General features: G+C 49.5%; 1 protein-coding gene across 1 annotated transcript in view; it reads left to right on the forward strand.

Moving 5' to 3' along the window:
• Window positions 1-20,589, forward strand: part of LOC149326809 (salivary peroxidase/catechol oxidase-like) — a 143,404-nt gene that overhangs the window by 39,013 nt on the left and 83,802 nt on the right. The window contains exons 6-8 of the mRNA XM_089564679.1: window positions 14,835-14,969; window positions 18,290-18,391; window positions 20,396-20,506. Of these exons, the coding sequence (XP_089420805.1) occupies window positions 14,835-14,969; window positions 18,290-18,391; window positions 20,396-20,506 (348 nt within the window). The remainder of the gene's footprint in view (window positions 1-14,834; window positions 14,970-18,289; window positions 18,392-20,395; window positions 20,507-20,589) is intronic.

The following is a 20,589-nucleotide window of genomic DNA, read 5'->3' on the forward strand; positions in this document are numbered from 1 at the left end:
CAACGCAAGCAGGGCGAGGTATGGCCTCCCAGTTTCGCTGATATCCCATCTGATATCTGCATATTTCGTTTCGATACAGTGACGGTGCACATACTGGCACGGTCGAGAGAACGACTGCGCTATGCGCAGTAAATTAAATACAGATTTACTTCATAGTGCTTTAAAGTGCACGTAGTTTATTTGTTCGTACGAGTGCCTCTATTGGCGCCCGCTTGCGGACGAAGGAGCAGAAAGAGAGCAAAGATGCAACAGTAAACAGAAAAAGAAAATCGAGAAAAAGGAAACAATGTCCAAACGTGCCACATCTTTCCTTTCTCGTGGACTTTTTTTTTGTTCTTTAGGGTATCTTTTCTTTCTCATCTAGCATCCTGGTGTCGAGAACATGAAAGTTGTTAGCGTGAAAGATAAACGAATTTACAGTGTGCACCTGCTCTTTCTGTTTTGGGTTTTTGCTCGTCATTACTACAGCGCATTAAGTATACAAAGATCGTACCAATAGCCTAAGTCGCTGCCTAATAAAGATCTGACATGTGTTGCTAACAACACTGCTATTTTTCTGAAGCAACTAACCTTTCTGAAGCTTGCACGTTTCTAGCATTCTTTGCAAATGTGCGCCATTGCGTGAGATGCAACAGCCGCTGAAGGGAAAGAGCTTCGCTGTGCATTCTCTGCCTACTTTTATATATTTCTTTTCTTTTTATGCGCGAAGGCATGACCTGTTAGCGCACTGGTTTCACATCATAAACGGTTAGAGCATGAAAAGGCCGATTTCGTTGCCTCAGCGCAGTCCGAAATTATCCACTAAATCCGCATCTTCAAATAGCAAAAGCCGCTCACCAAGGCTTCTGTCTAACTGCATGCGACTAGAGTAATTCCTGTTATGCCCAGATATCCCAGTTTACGGCTGCGCAGGAATTTGACTTGGACCACTTGAAGACCCTCGAAATGCACACAGCGACATGCTTCTAATTTAAGTAAACCACTTTCAAAGCTACAGGACGCTTTGCTTTGTCTTGGGCGTCTCCCCCTCTTTTTCGAAGTGCTATCGCTGTTTTATCTGACAGTGGAGCGCGAAAGTGCATTGATCAGCGTGGGAGCCTCCCGCATCAATTACGCACCATCGATCGTACGACAGGTCGAGAGGACTCTTTGTAAAGATTTGTCATTAATGTGTGCATTTTGTTTTTCGTCCGTGTGTTCTAAAGATCTTGTAGTTAGAAGACAAAACTAAGGACAGAGTCCGGTCAGCTCTTTATAATGGGGATTCTTTGTTTATAAACGTAGACCGCAATGGTGGCCTAGTGCCTTCATCATCCGCCACACACGCGGGAGGTGCGGGTTACGGAAAGCTCCCCCTTTAAATTTTACAGTCGATAGTTGTCCGATTCGACTCAGGTAGAAACTTCGTTTTATTGACGTCCTCTTTCATACATCTGGGGCTGGCACCCCATGGCTGACAGCCACCCGTAAATTGACTCACGCTACTGTAGACGCTTTACAGCGGCGTATCATGGGGGCTACCATCTTTGATCACGTGATCACGCCGCCATTATACGCCCCCTGACCGCTCGGCGCGCGCCTCGTCGCGACGGCTGCTGCGTCTGCTGGTTCGGTTCTGACAGGCAGTGTTTCGGCTGATACGTTCGTAAAGGAGTGGGAAGACGACACTAAGTTTTGGCCAAAGCTTCGAAAGGCATGTGAGAAGACTGATTTGATCACTTTAGGCGGGAAAACGTAATCGGGCTTCATGTCACAAGAACCGCTGAGCTCTCCGTCTGCTCGTGGCAACGGGTGGATCGCCTGAATGCTTGTCTCTGCATCCGCTGAAGGCGTTGCTTAATGTTTTTATTGGTATTATCTAAAACGGCAAGGTTTATGGGTCCTGCGGCAGCACAGGGTTTTGTCGTACTGTGCGCATGCATGAGACACCGGTACAAAATGCTCACGTGCACATCGTACGCATTTGTTTACACCCTGTTAAAGGTGCTTAAGAAACCTGAAATATTTTCTACTGGTTTGCTAAACACACAAATAGAAAAGTTGCTAAAAATAGACACACAAATCTTACCTAATCATGTAAGCAGTACCATGCATCAAGCTGCCTTCACAAGCTGGCATGCAGTCGTTTCGAAGGATTCCGCGATATAATTGTTATAACACGCGCATGGCAACGCGTTCTTGCTACACTAAGTTCACAATTGTGTCAGCCTCACATATAAAATTGTGGTACGTTCTATGCTCGATATGCGGACATGGAAATGCTCGAGGTCTTGCTGGCGGTAAGCAATCAGCTTTACTCTTAGCCGGAGCCACTTTTAGTGATTGTCTCCCATGGACCGCGAGGATTTGACAACTAGCCTGCGCAGCAGCTGTAACGCAAATACTTTATTCCTGTCTTGGTCCATTAAAACCACGCTACTTGGAGCGAAGTTCCACAGTAGCACCAAGACGGCGCGTAATACACGGACTGACGGTAAGCGTTGTCCGCTCGCACGGCTATGCACTGCACAGTATGCAGTAGCGGTAGGTAGGAGCGAGGAGAGAACCCCTGGCAAATCAGCTTGGCGAACTGGAATGGCGGAATAGGCGAGCAAACCTGCAGTGTCATGGAATACCATTTTACGAAAAAGAAGATTTAATTGAAAAAATTAATCCCATCGCTGCTGAGATTCAGCTGCCGCAACTGTCCTCTGATGACGTGGATGACATATGTCGACTGCCCTCGAAATCAGATAAGATTCCTAGTATTATTCGCCGGTTCACAAGACAAAAAACCCGGGACCTGTGGTGGGCAAACAGGAAAAAGATAGCAAATGATGATCCACGTGCTTGATGGTCCACGTGCTTGAAAAACCTGACCAAAAAGAAGCGCGAACTGCTGATAAAAACGAAGGAATGGGCGAAGCAACACGACTTCAAATATGTCTGGCACACAAATTGGAAGGTGCTGGTGAGGAAATCTGATGGCATGCCAGCGATAGTCATTTCAAAGGAAAGCACAACTTGGTGCAATGCTCTAGGGGCTAGGCCCTTGCTAGGAAGTGCACCCTTCACACCCATAATGGACCTGCCTCCCCCCCTTTCCGCCAAACAAAGTCTCAGTTCTTCCTGCCATCTGCTCTAAACACTGAGCCTGCTCAGATAAAGAGCAGCATGTCCTTTTTTCACGTGAAAGCGCAGTCCCTGCGCAACAAAGGTGACGAGTTCGTATGTTTTCTTTCTGTACTTAACTTCCGTTTTAACGTAATAATGGTTACTGAAACTTGGTACCAAAACAGCGGTGAAGCCTTACAGTGGCCAAACTATAACACGTATGCTTAAAATCGTATTGTTTGTTGCAAACAAACAATACGATTTTAAGCATACGTGTTATAGTTTGGCCACTGTAAGGCTTCACCGCTGTTTTGGTACCAAGTTTCAGTAACCATTATTACGTTAAAACGGAAGTTAAGTACAGAAAGAAAACATACGAACTCGTCACCTTTGTTGCGCAGGGACTGCGCTTTCACGTGAAAAAAGGACATGCTGCTCTTTTTTTCACGTGAAAGCGCAGTCCCTGCGCAACAAAATAACACGTATGCTTAAAATCGTATTGATACTCTCCTTACAAAGTGGTAGAAATGTCTTTTCTGTGTTCTACCGACACCCAAAAGTAACTTCTCGAATTTTTTCAGCTTCCTTGATGAATACCTCCAATGGATCACAGAGAACAACCTAAACCTTGTTTTAGGGGGGGGGGGGGGCATAAACACAGATTTTCTTTCACCTTCAGCTAATAAATTAGTAGTTGAGTCGATACTGGAATGTAATGTATTTATTAACGTTATAAAGGTCCCCACACAATTACAAGCAGCCACAGCAATTGATGTCTTTTTTACTAACTCCCCACCAAATCAATTGAATTCTGGAGTTATTACTGGCCACACAAGTGACCATTACCAATATACCTGATTGCTTCAAGAGCCCCCTCTCCAAAAAGTGGTGTATTCCTAAGCATTTCAGACCGGCACATTAATGATGACACACTGAATCACTTTAGGGCAGCTAGATCAAATTTTTACTGGAGTGCTGTCCAGAACTAAAAGGACCCAGAAGATGCTTAAAATGCCTTTATTACCATCTGCGATGCAAACGTTTTTCGCGGAAACTCATACTGAGATCCAGAAATTAAAGTGACTGGCTTAATCCGTGAAATAAAGTGACTGGTGTACTGGCGTAATCACGTGCGAACGCCAGCAGTCGCGAATAGAACACGCACAGCAATGCCATGAAATGGAAAGGACAGTGTGCGAAACGACGCACAATAATCAGTGAATTAAGCAAGATTATGAGCTTCCTGACTGTCTCGCAAGAAGTTCTAAATATTGCCACATTCCTGGGCACTCTCGTGGCGCCGTCTCCCGGCCGAACAGCCTTAACCGCTATTCTGGCTAGCCTTAGCCATGGTGGCGGGCAGTGCTTTTTCTTCGTCGTCTCTTCTGTGTGGTGCCCTCGGGAGTCCGCTGCTGCCTGACGCTTCACATTAAAACGTGTCCTGGCTGTCCCAACTTTCTAGCCCTGACATATTTGGTGGAGGTGCTGGGTAACGTCCCGTGTACACTGACTCCGAATACGCCTTTGAAGCCAGTTCTCAGGGCGTAGACACAACCCCCGTCCACAAAGCGAACCGCCGCCTGCTAGGCCTACAGCCAGAGTTCAGCGGCCTGACAAAACCAAAGAAGATGACATCAACCACTGGTAGCCAGACCACTCAACGTTTTGGAGCTGACGCTCCGTTCGTGCTCCACGCGCCCCGGTCACCGCCGACGTTCCACGGAGGCAGGTTTGAAGACGTTGAAGATTGGTTGGCCAGTTTCGACCGTGTGGCAGCCTTCAACCAGTGGGACGGTGTGCGGAAGTTGAGGAATGTCTACTTCGCGCTAGAGGATTCGGCAAAGATCTGATTCGAGAACCACGAGACCTCTTTTGCCACCTGGGAGGTTTTTCGGCGTGAGTTGCTAGCGACATTCGGCAACAGTGAAAGCATGGAGCGCTCATTGCAGGAACGCGGCGCGTAGTACATCCGGCAGGCTACTCTTGCAGCCGCACAAATCTGCACGCCTACGACGCTGCCCGCAGAGGATCTTCGAGAGCTCGTCAGGAGCATTGTTCGCGAAGAACTAGCGAAACTCCGCTTCGAAGCTCCACAGCCCAGCGTCGCTGCACTGTCGGACGTGGTGCGGGACGAAATCCGGCGAGTGATGCAGCCAGCACCAGTGGTTCCGGAGCCAAAGCCCTACATCATGACCTACAGCGAAGCGCTTCGACGGCCAGCGGCAGTGGCACAAGCTTTTTCACCTGTGCCGGCTGTGCAGTACCCACGTCCAGCTGTGCCCACCACCGTGCCGCAGGAATTTCGGCCCGCAATGCGTAAAGCGGATGTGTGGCGAACGCCGAGGAACCGGCCACCCTGCTACCACTGCGGTGAGCCCGGTCATATCCTGCGCCACTGCCCCTACCGTCGAATGGGTTTAAGGGGTTTTGCTTCGGACGCTCCTCGCCCACGCTACGGCGAGCGACCTCAGGAGATTGAACAGAACTTGACTTCCAACCTGCAGGCTCTGACTGTGGCGCAACGTAAGTCTCGATCCCCATCGCCACGGAGATTCTCTTCTCCCAGCCGTCCATGAACCTCTGGCGAATTCAGAGGCACGTCCCCACGGCGGAAAAACTGAAGACGGCGTCCTCCGGGGGTAGGGCCGCCGCGGCTGGAAAGAGACAAGAGCCTCCACTCGACGATTTGCAGAGACGACGAGACCAACGACCACCTGACCCGACGAGCCCACCGACGAAGAGCCAGTGATTGGCTTCAACGGAAATACCAGTAACCGCCGATAACGTAGAAATAACCGCACTAGTGGACACCGGCGCTGATTTCTCTGTGATAAGCAGCCGGCTAGCCACGAACCTCAGGAAGGTTTTGACACCTTGGACTGGACCGCAGATCCGCACAGCCGGCGGCCATGTTGTGACGCCGACCGGCGTATGCACCTTGCGAATTCAGATCCGTGGCGTCACTTTTCCCGGCTGCTTTGCTCTGCTTCCTTCCCAACAAACACAAAACCTCCTCAAAATCTCCCAAAAATGGCCCATCGGGACATCTGGAATCTCCCCAGGAGGTGCTCATTTTTCCCGAACACATCTAAAAAACGTCCCCACAACTAGCAATGTCCAAAAAGTTGTGCGTCCCATGGAAAGCCCCAAAAGGTTAATGCTCGATTTCTCGGCTCTGGTTCAATAAAATTATTCCTCATTTTTCGTGCAGCCTGCAGGCATCCAAGCGCACATATGTGCCAAATTTCAGGTGCATGCTTACGTTACAGGTGGTGTAATCCACCTTTTCACTCGTCTGAATGCGTGCTGGCTCGGCCGTTCTGCACTTACCCGTTTACGTGAAATGTCCTAGCATTTTGCACACAAAGGAAATATGAACTCAAAAAGTCACCCGATTTGGCTCATATAAGAGCAAATAGCAGCGCCATACAGAAGTAATTTCAGTTTACTAGGTGTGCTCTTAGCACGAATTGCATCCTGTCGTCCATGCCGGCGACCGCACCATACACCACCACAATCAAAATGCATTCATGTTTCAGTCAAAGAAAAACAATACAGACCGAATTGAAAGTCCGTGCCGAAAAACTTACGTTCAACGGCGCAAATCTGAATGAATACAAACAGCAGACGCAAACGTATGCACCATTTAATACACAGTGTACATAACACTACGGCGCCATGCATATGATGGCCACATTTTCTCCAGCCCTGAGAAATCTGCAATATGAAGCAAGTAAAACAGAATACAGGCTGAAAGTTGATGCACCTTAAACGAGCATTCTAAGGGCTTCAAAAGCAGATATGCACATGCAAAAGCAAACGTATGTAAAGAGCAACTTCGGTGACAAAAGAAAAGACGAGATGGGCGTACGCTGCAGACACGCAGTTTCAGGTCACGGATTTTCTTCAAGTTGAAACCCTCCTCACGCTTAGAGACTCGGAGCAAGCTTCAGCGACGTGTTATCAAAACAGAAAAAAAATATTAGTTCTACTAAGCGAAAATAAAAAAAATGCGAAAAGGGCCTGCAGTATGCTTAAATAAATAAATTAAATAAATAATTAAAATAAACCAACATACCTTGACGACGTTGCCTACGGAAACCCAGGGATGAAATACAAGGCTGCAACATCTGAAACCATAAATTAAACGCAGGCTTCTGTCCTGCGCCTTCTCACAGCACAGCGAGCGCTCAAACTACGCGTTACACCCTCGTAACGATCCTGGGAGTTTTATTTTCTTGCGACTAAGTGTGGGGATAAGACTGCTTGGAGCCAGGCGGGAAGGTGAACGTGCTCAGGTACGTGCGATGGCGCGCTGCATCCATGGTGCGGCAGACCGCGCATGCGGCACAGTCCAGCGCGGGAGTCGAGATCAAGGCACGATTAATCCAGTGGGAGAGAGTCAATATAACCACGCGAACACTGCACAAACTATACCGCTGCGGCAGGATGGCTGCGCGGTGGCGAAGTTGGTAGAGCAGGCTAATCCATGCATAGCACTCGCAGAAAGAGAGTGGTGGGTCTCGGAAGGTCCTTCCCGCCTAGCTCAGACCGTAGTAGACGGCCACGCTGCCAACACCAACGTGCTGCAGTCGTCGGAGGCGCTGAGGAATGCAGGGTGCGTGCGAGGAGTCACCTATTGCCACGAACTCCGCTGCCACGAACGCCGCCTCGAACAGCGGCATCAGTAGGGCCGTGGAGCTGCGCAAAGGACTTGCGATGCGCAGCCGCGGCATCAGTTCCAAAAGGAATGGTGTGGGCACGCCGAGGTGCGCGGGAAAACTTCCGTGAATCCGTAGCTACGAAGTCCACGACAGCCCAGTTGGCGCAGTGACGAGAGCAAGAACTGCCGCGCGCTGGGGCTTGTGCTCGAACATCTGGGGCAGCGCGAATAAGCGTGCGCAAAATGGCGTCCGTCCAGCGAGGAAGCCGGGCGAGCGACGGGAGGCCATTACCGCACTTCTGCTAGACAGCGGCGCAGCGAGGAGTGCCGATAGTCGGAGACGCCTGGAGGGACCACCACACAATTTTGAAGTTGGGCGCAAGCTGGGAAAACGCTAGAAGACGGGAAAGATGTTGACCGCCGCTGCCGGCGGCGCGATGAAAATGCAGACCGCCGCCGCCTGCCTCAAGCATGGAGCCGACGGCCCACGTGCGAGAAACGCATGCACCGAGAGAGATGCGGGGTTAACCGCTTCCTTCGGCTGTTCGAATGAAACTGCCGTTTCATCTCTCAAAACGACGAGTGCAAGAGCAAAACCTTCTCTCCCCGCAGCTTGTGGCGCGAAGGAGAGAGAAAAGAGAGCGCGAGCAGTCGATTTTTATTTCTTGTTGAAAATCATTGGTCCCAAAACGTTATGCCCAGTTACATTTCTGGGACGAAAATGCATTAACTCGCTTTTGTTGCTGCTTAACACTCCAGAAAAAACGTTTCTAGACCTTTAGTGGGAGCACTGCCTTTTTGCTTGTGTTTCTATGTCGTGCCTCTATGGTCCGGAAACGTTTGATAAACGTTGTACTGGGACTGGGACATTCCATCCTTTTTTGGAGTTTCTGAGGAGGTTTTGTGTTTGTTGGGTTAGTGCTCTAAAGACCTGATACTCGGTTTGGATTTCCTCCGGGAATACGAAGCTGTCATCGGCTTTAAGGAGCTCATCGTCTCATTTCCCGCACACCGCACTGTTGCCGACGAACCCCAGCAACGCAGGACTAAGCTGCGGGTCTGCGATGATGACGTGGTGATTCCGTCGAGAACCAGCATGTTAGTAACTGTGGAGTGCGATGACAGCGCCGGCATCCATGAATTCGCTGGAGCCAACATGTCGCTGCTCCTGGGTCGGCAAGTGTGTGTAGCTCGCGGGCTTATAGACTTGAACAAAAAATGAGCAGAGCTTTTGATCACAAATTTCGGTTGTGAACCCCAACGTTTAGCGGCCAACACAACGATTGCTTGTTTTGAAGAACTCGGGGAATACGCCGGAGAGTACTCGCTGACGGGGACTACGAAATCAGTAGAGTCAACGAATGCTCCTGCTAAACTTGATGTGAACCCGAATCTCCTGCCTAGTGAAAAACGCAACCTGCAGACTGTCCTTGACTTTTTCCGGGACTGTTTTGCGTCAACCTCCAGAGTTAGACAAACGCCGATAACAAAACACCGAATTATAGTCGACGAAAGCCAGAGACCATTACGCCAGTCGCCGTACCGTGTATGTTCAAAGGAACGAGACGCAATTCGAAAGCAAGTTCAAGAAATGCTCCAGGACGACGTGATACAGCCATTGAAGAGCCCGTGGGCGTCGCCTGTGGTTCCAGTTGCAAAGAAAGATTGGACCCTACGGTTTTGTGTTGATTATCGACGCCTGAACCAAGTAACTAAGAAAGACGTTTATCCTTTGCCGGGCATTGATGACTCCCTTGACCGCCTGCGCCACGCCAAATACTTTTCATCACTCGATTTACGCAGCGGCTACTGGCAAATAGAGGTGGACAAACGTGACCGGGAGAAGACTGCATTTATTACCCCGGACGGTTTATACGAATTCAGGGTGCTCCCTTTCGGTCTATGCTCAGCTTCGGCACCTCAAATGGCAGTCCTGCCTCGTGTACCTGGATGATGTTGTCATCTTCTCCGACACTTTCGAAGAACAGCTCAGCCGCTTACGCGCTGTTTTCGAAGATATCCGTTCAGCCGGTCTCTCCCTTAAGCCAGAAAAATGTCACTTCGCTTTCGAGGAGCTGAAGTTTTTGGGCCACATTGTGAGCGCCAAGGGCGTTAGCCCAGACCCCGACAAGACTGCCGCTGTCGCTGCTTTCCCATTCCTGCTGACAAGCGAAGTGTGCGCCGTTTTCTGGGTCTCTGCGCCTATTATCGGCGTTTTGTGAAGAACCTCTCCCGAATCGCTGAGTCCCTTTCGCCTCTCCAAAGATAACGCACCGTTCTTTTGGGGTCGGGAGCAAGAACATGCCTTTGAAGAGCTACGCACGCGTCTTCAAAGTACACATACTTGGGCACTTCGACGAGGCAGCTGGCACAGAACTGCACAAAGACGCAAGTAACGTTGGTCTTGGTGCGGTCCTTGTACAGTGGCAGGATGGTGTCGAACGTGTAATCGCTTACGCAAGCCGCACATTATCACGATCTGAGGTGAATTATTCCACCGCCGAAAAAGAATGCCTAGCTATTGTGTGGGCAGCAACGAAATTTCGCCCCTATTTGTATGGCCGCCCTTTCTGAGTGGTGAGCGACCCCCACTCGCTGTGTTGGTTGGCAAGCCTCAAGGATCCTTCTATGCGACTCGCACGCTGGAGCCTCCGACTGCAAGAATTTGATGTCACCATTGTGTATAAATCAGGGCAAAAGCACAGTGATGCAGATTGTTTTTCCCGTGCCCCACTTCCAACCAACCGCGCGAACCTCGACGATGATTCCCTTTTCCTTGGGGTCATCTCCGCGTCCGACTTGGCTCAACGCCAACGAGACGACACTGAATTACGGTCCGTGATTGACTATCTCGAAGGAAGCGTTCGGACTCCGCCCCGCATCTTTTCACGCGGCCTCTCATCATTCTCTTTACGTGACGGCATCCTGTACAAAAAGAACTATGGGCCGACGGAGGCTGTCTATCTGCTCGTTATACCTAATGTCTTTCGCGATGAAGTCTTGCAGGCGTGCCACCATGACCCTTCCTCTAGTCACCATATTTCTCCCGAACTTTGGCACGCATACGGCAAAAGTATTACTGGCCCAAGCTCACGGTGGTTGTGAAACGCTACGTCCGAACTTGTCGCGAGTGTCAACGTCGCAAGACGTCGTCGACTAAGCCGGCCGGACTACTGCAGCCTATTGATCCACCACACGTTCCTTTCTAAGAAGTCGGCATGGATTTACTGGGCCACTTCCGGAGTCTTTGCTGGGTAACCGGTACATTGTAGTCGCCACCGACTACCTCAGTCGATACTGTGAGACGAAAGCTCTTCCCCGTGGAACAGCTGCGGAAATTGCCGCCTTCTTCATGCACAACATCGTGCTTCGTCATGGCGCACCCACGGTCGTTATAACTGACAGAGGGACGGCCTTTACCTCGGCGCTGACAGAGGAAGTTTTGCGACTCAGATGCTGCAGCCACCGACGAACAACAGCTTATCACCCGCAAACTAATGGACTCACTGAGCGCCTAAATTAGACGATCGCCGACATGATTTCCATGTATGACGACGACGACCACCGCAACTGGGATGCAGTACTTCCTTACGTAACTTTCGCATATAACACTGCGCTGCAGGAGACGACTCACTTCACACCGTTTCGCTTAGTCCATGGCCGCGAAGCCACGACTATGCTCGACGCAATGCTTCTTCCTGGTAGTGTAAACTCCGCTGTCGTGGGGGCCGACCGCTTTCTTCACGAAGCTGGGGCCGCCCGCCAACTTGCTCGTCAACATATCCGGCATCAACAAGCAAAAGACGCTCACCGTTACAACCATCGCCACAGGGGGTCACTTACCAGCCCGGAGAAAACGTTTGGGTGTGGGGCCCAATCCGCCAACGAGGGCGCTCTGAAAAGCTGCTTCGGCGGTACTTTGGCCCCTATAAAGCGATACGCCAACTCGGCGAGGTAAACTATGAAGTTCTCCCTCAAGGACCTGTTCTTTCCTCTAGACCCAACGTCCGAAGTTGTGCATGTCGCACGAATGAAGCCTTACCACGCCCGGTAACAGCTCACTCGGCTCTACCTGCGGGCCCCGAAGACTAAGGTGTTCAGCGTGCGCGCCCGTCGAGATAGTGGTCGGCCAGAACCGCCTCATGTAATCCCACACTCGCCCTGCTGTCCAACCACAACACGCTGCCGCTTGAATACTCTGTCGGAGAGAGTACCCACGCCTCGGTTTCAGGAATGCTCAACGACCGCGTGCTGCTCGAACTGGAAGTAGCAAATGTCCAGACGACTGAGAGCTGTCTCTCTCTCCTCGCATACGAGATCAAGACGGCCGAGAGAGTGGATTACGCGCCCGTCGACGATAACTGCTACATGCACCAGGACTACTGCCCCTCTGCACGGGCACCCCATGAACAGCAGGTGTTCGTGTGCCAAAATCCCGTGCCCGAGGGAGCCGCCGTCGGTCCACACGACCTGCCGCGCCGAAGGCGGCGCTTTCCAGAGGGGGGGAGCAATGCCACATTCCTGGGCAGTCTCGTGGCGCCGTCTCCCGGCCGAACTGCCTTAACCGCTTTTCTGGCTAGCCTTAGCCATGGTGGCGGGCAGTGCTTTTTCTTCGTCGTCTCTTCTGTGTGGTGCCCTCGGGAGTCCGCTGCTGCCTGGCGCTTCGCAGTAAAACGTGTCCTGGCCGTCCCGGCTGTCTACCCGTGACAATATGCTCACTAGATTAGGTACCACGAAATGCACAGTACATCGCCGAGGACGGTGTTCTTTGTTGGAACAAAGTCGTTAAGGTGGATGTTGTTGACCCACTTTTTCTACGGCTGATATTTTTTTCCTCCAGCAATCGCGAACAGCACGAAACCATTTTCACTCCGGCTTGTGCACTGAAATGCACCGCAACCAGGCATAGTGCGGCACTAAAAGCAGACTTTGAATTGTCAGCGCGTAACTCAACGAAGCTCGACGAGCCCCAGAAGCAGACGGCCTACACATGGCGCCGGCGGAAGATGAAAAACACAAGCAAACGATTCTTTCGCGCGCGCTTCCCCGGGAGACGGCGGGAGGGGCCATTCATCGTTCCGAAAATCGCCGAACAGAGAGACGAGAGATTAGGATGTGTGACAGTCTGCGGCGCGGCGGCAAAGTTCATAAAAATGCGATACTTTCAACACCAAGGGACTGCATGGGCCACTGCCCGACAGCGCCATCTGCTCGATTAATGGCGATGCACTGTCGCCTTCGCCGCGAACGTCGGCAGCAGAGCGACCGAACGCTGCGCTAAGAATTTATCTAGCGCAGGTCTCCTCGATTTCGCAGCACTTGCTGTACAAGTTCAAGGAGCACAGCAGCACAAACTTCCAACCGTGGCGGGTGGCAACCTGGACCCCTGATTGTGAGCAACCTGGCTACATTGGCAGATGGCAATGAAATTAATTATTGGTCGAGAGAGGTCACGTCACCTTGTGACGTCATCACAGCCTGCCTACCGGGTTGTGAGCAATCGAGTTTAAATACAGCAACCTAGATACAGAACCGAAACAAAAAGTAATTTCAGGTTGCTAAGGAACTAAACATTCTCAGTGCACCCATAGAAGTGATCTTACATCGTCTTTTTGTGTCTAAGCTATGTTTTCGCTGTGTGCCCAAAACGTTAGCGGCTGAAATGCTCAAAAATTGACCTTCGTGATCCGTTTAAATGATAGTCGTGAAGAACGCTTTCAGAGCTACTCTCGTAGCTGGTTTGCAACAACCAGAAGGACCCTGAGACCAAGATAGAGTACATGGCTTTGAAGCAGGTGCCTTTTCAGAGGCTTTATATTTTATCAGTAGTATGATTACGACCACGATCGCATGAACGGCGGTGGAGACTAATCTGGGAGATGAGAACAGTGCTTTATGGAATGAGTGCGTACCAGCAAAAAAAGGAAACGATGACAGAAGTCCACCACGCCCAAGGGCTGGGTATGGGAGAGATGATAAGATGCTCTCTAATTTCTCTGCCCAGCTCTGTTCTAGTGTTCAGTGTGATATCTGAGGCGGTGATTCATAATGCGGGGATGAATACTGCGGATGAATGAGAGACCATGCTCAGAAGTGCCGACCTTAGCGTACAACGATACGCTCCCCGCCTGGCAGCAGAAGCTGCGCGACTGTATCGTTGCTAGCCTTCCAGCTACGACGCTGCCCCTCCCCGGACGCCTGCGTGCGGACCCGGAGGGGCACGGGTCTTCTTCTGGTGGAAATAAAGTTCCTTCACTCACTCACGCTCAAGGGCTGCTTGGGTGGCATTAAGTTATGAAAAAGCGCACAATGAAATTACACTAAAAATATTGTTGGGCACTGAAAACGTACCAGTAGACATGTCGAAGGTTGCATAAGATTCTTTCTTCTATTTCTGCGTTTGAGGTGCACCTTTGTGGATCCCCACTCCTTGATATAAACGAACCCCGATAGGCCGTTGAGCACTACTTCTAAAATGGCGAAAAAGCGTCCTCTGACAAGATTAATGCGTGAAAATATCAGCGATCTTGGTGTAAAACTAAAGCGTATGTTTTACTTAGGATATACCGTTTATAGTTTTCAGGACAGCCTTCGTACATAAGCATCTTTAAAGACGGGCTATAACAGCCTGTCAGAGCAGCTCGGCTCAGAAGTGCAGCGGTGCTGGTGACGAAGAGGAAGCTTGGCGCGCGGCCTCGCCTGCGCAGGATAGAAACGCCTCGAAAACCGGCAGCGTCGACAGCCCGCTCACCAGCCGCGGCTACCGGGCCTCGTTCAATAAATGTGGATCGCCTTCCACATACGCACCTGGTCTGGAATGCTTATGGTAAAGAGGACTGCATGTGGGACCATGGGCTGGGTTTCAGTAATTTACTCATGACGGTGAGGTCTCTTAACGAATCAGCAAAATCATGACTATAGATGCAAGAGTGCCTGCACACTGAAAGGCAAGGCGGGAACGGTGGCGCTGGGACAACCCGCCGGTGAAGGATTCTGCCTTACCAATCCTTTACCTGCAAATGGCACAGTATCGATGGCGTTTATTGTGGCCAGACATTACTCTCTTGTCTCCGCCTAGGAGGGCAGCCAGGCGATGTCGACCCGGCGGACATGCTACCCATTCCGGTGCCCGAGAAGGACCCGCTGTCGGCTCGCTTCCACCAGAGCACGCTGCCTTTCTTTCGCTCATTGCCCTGCCTTGGATGTCGGCTGGGTGAGTATTGCTGGGGCCTCTCTTGCTGGTGTCTCGTATTCGATAGATGCAAGGCGTTTACAGAATTATTTCTAAAATGTTTTGTGTTCTTAGTTTCACAACCAGCACTTATAATTTTGCGAAACCGTTAATTCAGCTTGGAAGTTTGCGAGCGATTCTTTGACGGTCACAACGAAAAGAGCGCAAACTTCACGAAGGACGCAGAAAGGGGAGACGAGACACAGCGCCGGTATACTGCGCATACGGTATACTGCGTTCACGGTATACTGCGTGAGAAAGGAATTTTCTTTGGTAGTCTATGGTGATGAGGGTAAGGGTACTACTTTTTGTGTACATCAGCGAGCGTAAGGAATAGGTCTAGCCTCTCTTCTGCGACTGTAGAGCAATTTCTTATGAGTATGTCCATATATATGGCTGCATGGCTTTCAAATGTTTATTTGTTCCTGCTCAAAACCGCCGGCACGTTTTATGGCTTTCATGCCAGCAGATCTACCCGGGATGTCTGCAGCTGCGAGCTATTGGTGCGAGTTATTTCGCTATTGTTTTAAATCGAGCGCGGACGAGAACGGCGAAGATTCTGTTCTTCGACGACCGCCGAACACACTTCTTGCTATCGCCGCCGCCGTGTTGCTCATTTCTTTGTGGGCGCAAGTACGCCCCAATGAAAGTTTGTTTCAGTGATTCTAGAAGAATGGTAAGCTACGCTAGTCGGTATGGCTAGCCATGATACAAGTATGGCTGGAGAATATTTATAATGTACGCAACTTGGCCTAGAGAAAAAAATGGTACACTGCAGGGAATAAGGCGCCACAGAACGCACGAGACGAAGTAGGGCAACGATGCAGGCGCTATAAAGCTTCGTCTCGTGTGTTTTGTAGTGACTTATTTCTCTAAGTGTAGTATGCATACGCAAATAGGCCAGCAACAAACTTTACGCACGCACACACAAAAAAGTAAGCTTTGAGGAATCGGCTTTTCATACATATGAGAACATGGTGTTTTTATCGTTTAATGCGATTAGGTTACTGTTGAACCATTTCATGACTTGTTGGCAATTGTGCTGGACATATGGTAATGCAGTCGCACAGTCCTGGTGTCTAGCAACCCGAAGCGTGTGATCTGCATACTGGAATACACGGTAACGTTGGCAGGAATGACTCAAATCGACGAGATAATGATTAAATCATATAGGCGCAGGTACAGAACCTTGCGGAACACGGGATCTTAGTTGTTGGAAATAACTTCCACCCAGAAAATGATTTGTGAACAGTTAGAACGATAGTTAAAAAGAAGACGCAGAAAAGGTCCTCAGAAGCCAGAGTAATGAAATATGAAGTTTGTCAGACAACATATTGTGACGAAGACGACACTGGCAGTGGCGCGGGATGGAGCGCTCGTGCTAGGCCAACGGCCATTAAACCATATTATCATCATTCATCATGTCGTCCTTTTCCTAGGCTTGCCACCTCGTAACAATATGATTTGCGGCGTCGAAAGCGTTTGATACATTCGAAAATAGAGCACAAGAGAATTCATTTTCGTCAATAGCACTACTGAAGAAAACGTCACAGAGGCCATCAAGGCGTTTCTGCCTGTCGCGGCCCTTGGTAAAGCGGAACTGATTAGAGGAGATAACGGCATGACCCTCACTTGCCGGCCGCAACACATCTGAACGTAAATTGTTGCTGTGATCGGACATCGGTGCGTCTTTAATTCCTTTTATGCTGACGCTGCCAGAACAGCATGATGCCGCTGTTAGGCTTGTCGTTTTTCCACATTCAATAAATAAAAGGAATCAGGTAGAAAAAGTTCTACTCTGTTCGTCTTCATGTATGTGGTGGGAGACTTGACATGCGAATTTTTGAGACGTTCACCATTCCCACTGACGCCTGAAACCTAAGTTGCGAGCTTACTCGGGATCTCAGCGCAGCGCCACAACGCCGTGCCTATGGAGAACCGTGACGCCAAATAATCACCACTGACATGTCAAAGGCGTCGCTGACGACTGACTAACTAATGGAGGTCATGCTGCAAAGCACTGCACACCAGGATGCTCCGACAACTAATACATAGTTCTATAATAGGGAATGGACGTTTGGGTACAGTGAACACATGCATCTTGAGGGATATTTCTTTATGGGACATCGTTCAACGTACGCACAAGCAAACGCGACTATAGCTCTGCTTGTAGTGGATGGGGTCATGTGGTTTGCATAAAGTGGACCATTTCGGCAATGAACCGGTGTTTCTCACTACGGTTAGAAACATCCATTTCTTCCAGCTAAATAAAAAACTGCCCGAATCTGACGTTCATTAAATTTGTTATAGGCAAATTAAAACGAATCAAAAGCCATTGAAGCAATTTACAGCACGTTGGCGTGCCGAGAAACGCAGTAACGCCGACGGGTTTGCTCCGAAGCGGGAGGCTTCGCTTCAGAGCACGTCGCTGTTCTCTCTTTTGAGGTCCCTGTGCATCGATTATGCCGTTCCGTACGCTCCGTACGGTATGCGTGTGACGTCACCTAGCGGTTTCTTCGGCGTTTTTCGGTGCACCCGAGCCGCCACATCCTCTTTAGGCGTTCAGACTGATCGGACTTGGCCAAAAACGACGGTTGTTAGAGCAGCGACCCGCGGGCCCTGACCTTGTTGTGCCCTTGAATCGTGTTCGAAGGGAACAGTGCGCAGAATTATGTGAAGCGTCATGCCGCCCCGTTCGTGAGATGTGTCACGAAGTTGTTTATCAAATTTTCGAAACACTTGGAAAGGTACACAGGGGCTAGGCAGGCTGTTGTATATATGATCGCTTGCGCGAGCACCAGCTTTGAATGAAAAAGAAAGCAGCGTCGAATTTGCCTCTGCATAGCGGTGCATGCCTGAAGGCTGCGCGCAACAGGCCTTGTTTACTAAGGTAGCAGCTTGGGCGAGTTGGTGGTGGTTCACTCTAAAACAGCGCAAAAAAGACACGGACAAGAGGAAGAGACGTACACACGGGCGCTGCCCGTCTGTACGTCTCTTCTTCTTGCCCGTGTCTTTTTTGCGCTGGTTTAGAAAGAAAACGCCTTGTTTACGTTTGCCGACAGACAACAAAAGTTTTGGGAGAAGACACGAGAATGTGGCACCTAAGCTAGCGGAGGCGTTTTCGTTAAACTACGAATGGGATGATTCTGTGAACATGCCGCCAATTAACTTGCGTACGAGGGAAAGCTTCTTTTTTGGACTGGGTGTACTCCATGATGTGGAAGTTTGAGGGACTCGGCATTAAAGGACTCAGCACGAAAATTTTGTTGTAAGAGCAACGCCTTTTTTTGTGCAACCGGCAGGATTTCGGGAACAAGCCAACTCTCGAACGTCGTATGCCGACTTGTCCCCGGTGTACGGTGTCAGTGCAGCCATCCTGACGACGCTGAGGCTGTTTCGTGGAGGTAAGTGGACGAGATGTTATATTCAGCAGCGTAATAGAATAATGTAGGCGTTTCACACAAATGATTTAACAGAGAGTGAGCAAAATAAAAATGGCATTGTCAATCGTGGTTTGTCTTGGCTAATATAATGTTAGTATGCACACGTAAAACTTACTGCATTAAGCCTGACACGCGCAACAGCCTTGGCAGAGCTCGAACGATGCGCCAAGCTTCCCTAATGTCGCATCGAATGACCACGCAACGCGGACACACTGGCTCCAAAAGTCGACATTGAAACGAGCAATGCGCACCAGCACTGAATTCGCTGACATGATCGAATACTCTAACGTATCCTTCGCCGCCCAATTAATCGTAGAGTTAGATTTAGTCCTATCAGGCGCCGCTGGAAAGCTTCGCTATGCCTCTCGAGCAATGCCGGAAATTTGCGTCCATCCACTGGTCTTATTGCCGAGTGTTATGCATTTTAAGGCGTGAGGCGTTATACGGAGCACAATACAAGTCATCGCGTGGATGAATACATGTAATTATTTCATTTCAGCTAATGATACTGTCAATCACAGAGGTAATATTACATGAGTGGGAAGGATGAATTTGAATATAATAGCAAGTAACAAGAATGGGCAATTATCAGTAGAAGATAAAGCACCTCCGGAATTTCGAAATACAATCTTTTCGCTGGAAACAAAAGAACTAAAGATCATAAAGGCACAAAAACATCAGTTCGCTTTAGAGAGGCTATGTAGTCCTATTGCTCTGTCTCAATGGCGAACTGAACATTGTGAATATGATGACGGTGTTCGGTAAGAGTAGGTGATCATATAGCGGCGTCTGGTAGAGTGTTCCTATCTTTAGAAGTACGAGGGAAATAACTGAAGTTAAAGAAGTCATTTTTAAAACAGGTAATGGAATAAGTTTACTGCGGCTATGTGAAAGAGAGTGAAAGGGAGAAAGGAATAATTAATGGGAGAAAATGGAGGGAGGGTGTTGCCTACAGAGGTTGAAATAAGAGGTTGACAGAATGATGCCGCCCGCCGGTAGTTGTTGGTACCACCAAGGCCATCGGGAGAGAACGCAACCTTCTCTATTGTGAAAGCAGCGGGGGAGCTGTTTCTACGGTTTCAACCGACCAGCGTGACCATAGCGACATTGAGGGCGAGCTAACGCATTCGTCATTGCTTTTGGTAATAACGAAAGCGTCCATGACCCCGCTTTCGCCGTACAGACAAGAAATCAAATTTTTATAACGGCATGTTCGGGTTTCGCACCGACACTGATGCACCTGCGTCCGTTAATGTGCCATTGTCATTATGTTGAGCCTTTTCGGCGCCAGTATATATCTTGTTATTTTCATAGATCTCGTAAGTAACCTGTTTCGTAAGTAAAATCAGAAGTCGACGCCTTGTCTGTGCCTTTCACACTGCTCCTTTTCGTGCAGTTATACGCGGCTTAATATTTTGCCAACAAAAGATTTATTTTTCTTTCGTAGGCAACATATATTTTGTTTCGTTCTAAGTATCACTGCAAATAAAACTTTATTAGCGACACTATGATGTCCTGCAATAAAGAAAAGTTTTTCCGTTAATAGGAGCAAACAAAATTAATGCACGACACCCTTAAATCGCCTGTTTTCCCACATTGCTGAAAGAGTTAAATTTGTTTTAGAAGCAGACTGCCGCTAATGAAAAATCAATTGCTTTGTTTCGTCGTTCGTTTTGGCCTTTTTTTTAATTTGTGTAGCCCGTGCGAATGTCCTTCCGCGCGAACTGCGTTCCATGTAAGGAAAAATTAGGTCGATGGTTAGAGCTGGGCCTGCCCTCTGTTGCCTCTTGGCTCTCGCCTGAAGCGCTAGATTTTTTACAATACGATCAACCACCAATTAGCCCAGCTATCCGCCTTGATCCCTTTGCGAGCTGTTTGAGTTCGCTTGTGTGCACGCGCTGAATAATCGCCAGAGTGCTTATCATCTGTTAGCGGAATCTTTTCCTTTGTTTATCTTCCGCGCAGGTCTGTTGAAGAGCCGGACGATCAACGGATCCGAAGTGCTGCCGCCAAGCACTCAGCCGCTGAACGACAACTGCAGCTTACCGGCGCTAGCCAAGATATGTTTTCGCACCGGTGAGCTCGAACAGTGCATGGAGAGTATTTTCGAGCGTTATAGGGGACAATGTGCTATGCTTGTCGCGTTTCAGAGTGAATGA

Source organism: Amblyomma mixtum, chromosome 10 (genome assembly GCF_055824585.1).
Source record: "Amblyomma mixtum isolate Tamu chromosome 10, ASM5582458v1, whole genome shotgun sequence".
Classification (NCBI taxonomy): domain Eukaryota; kingdom Metazoa; phylum Arthropoda; class Arachnida; order Ixodida; family Ixodidae; genus Amblyomma; species Amblyomma mixtum.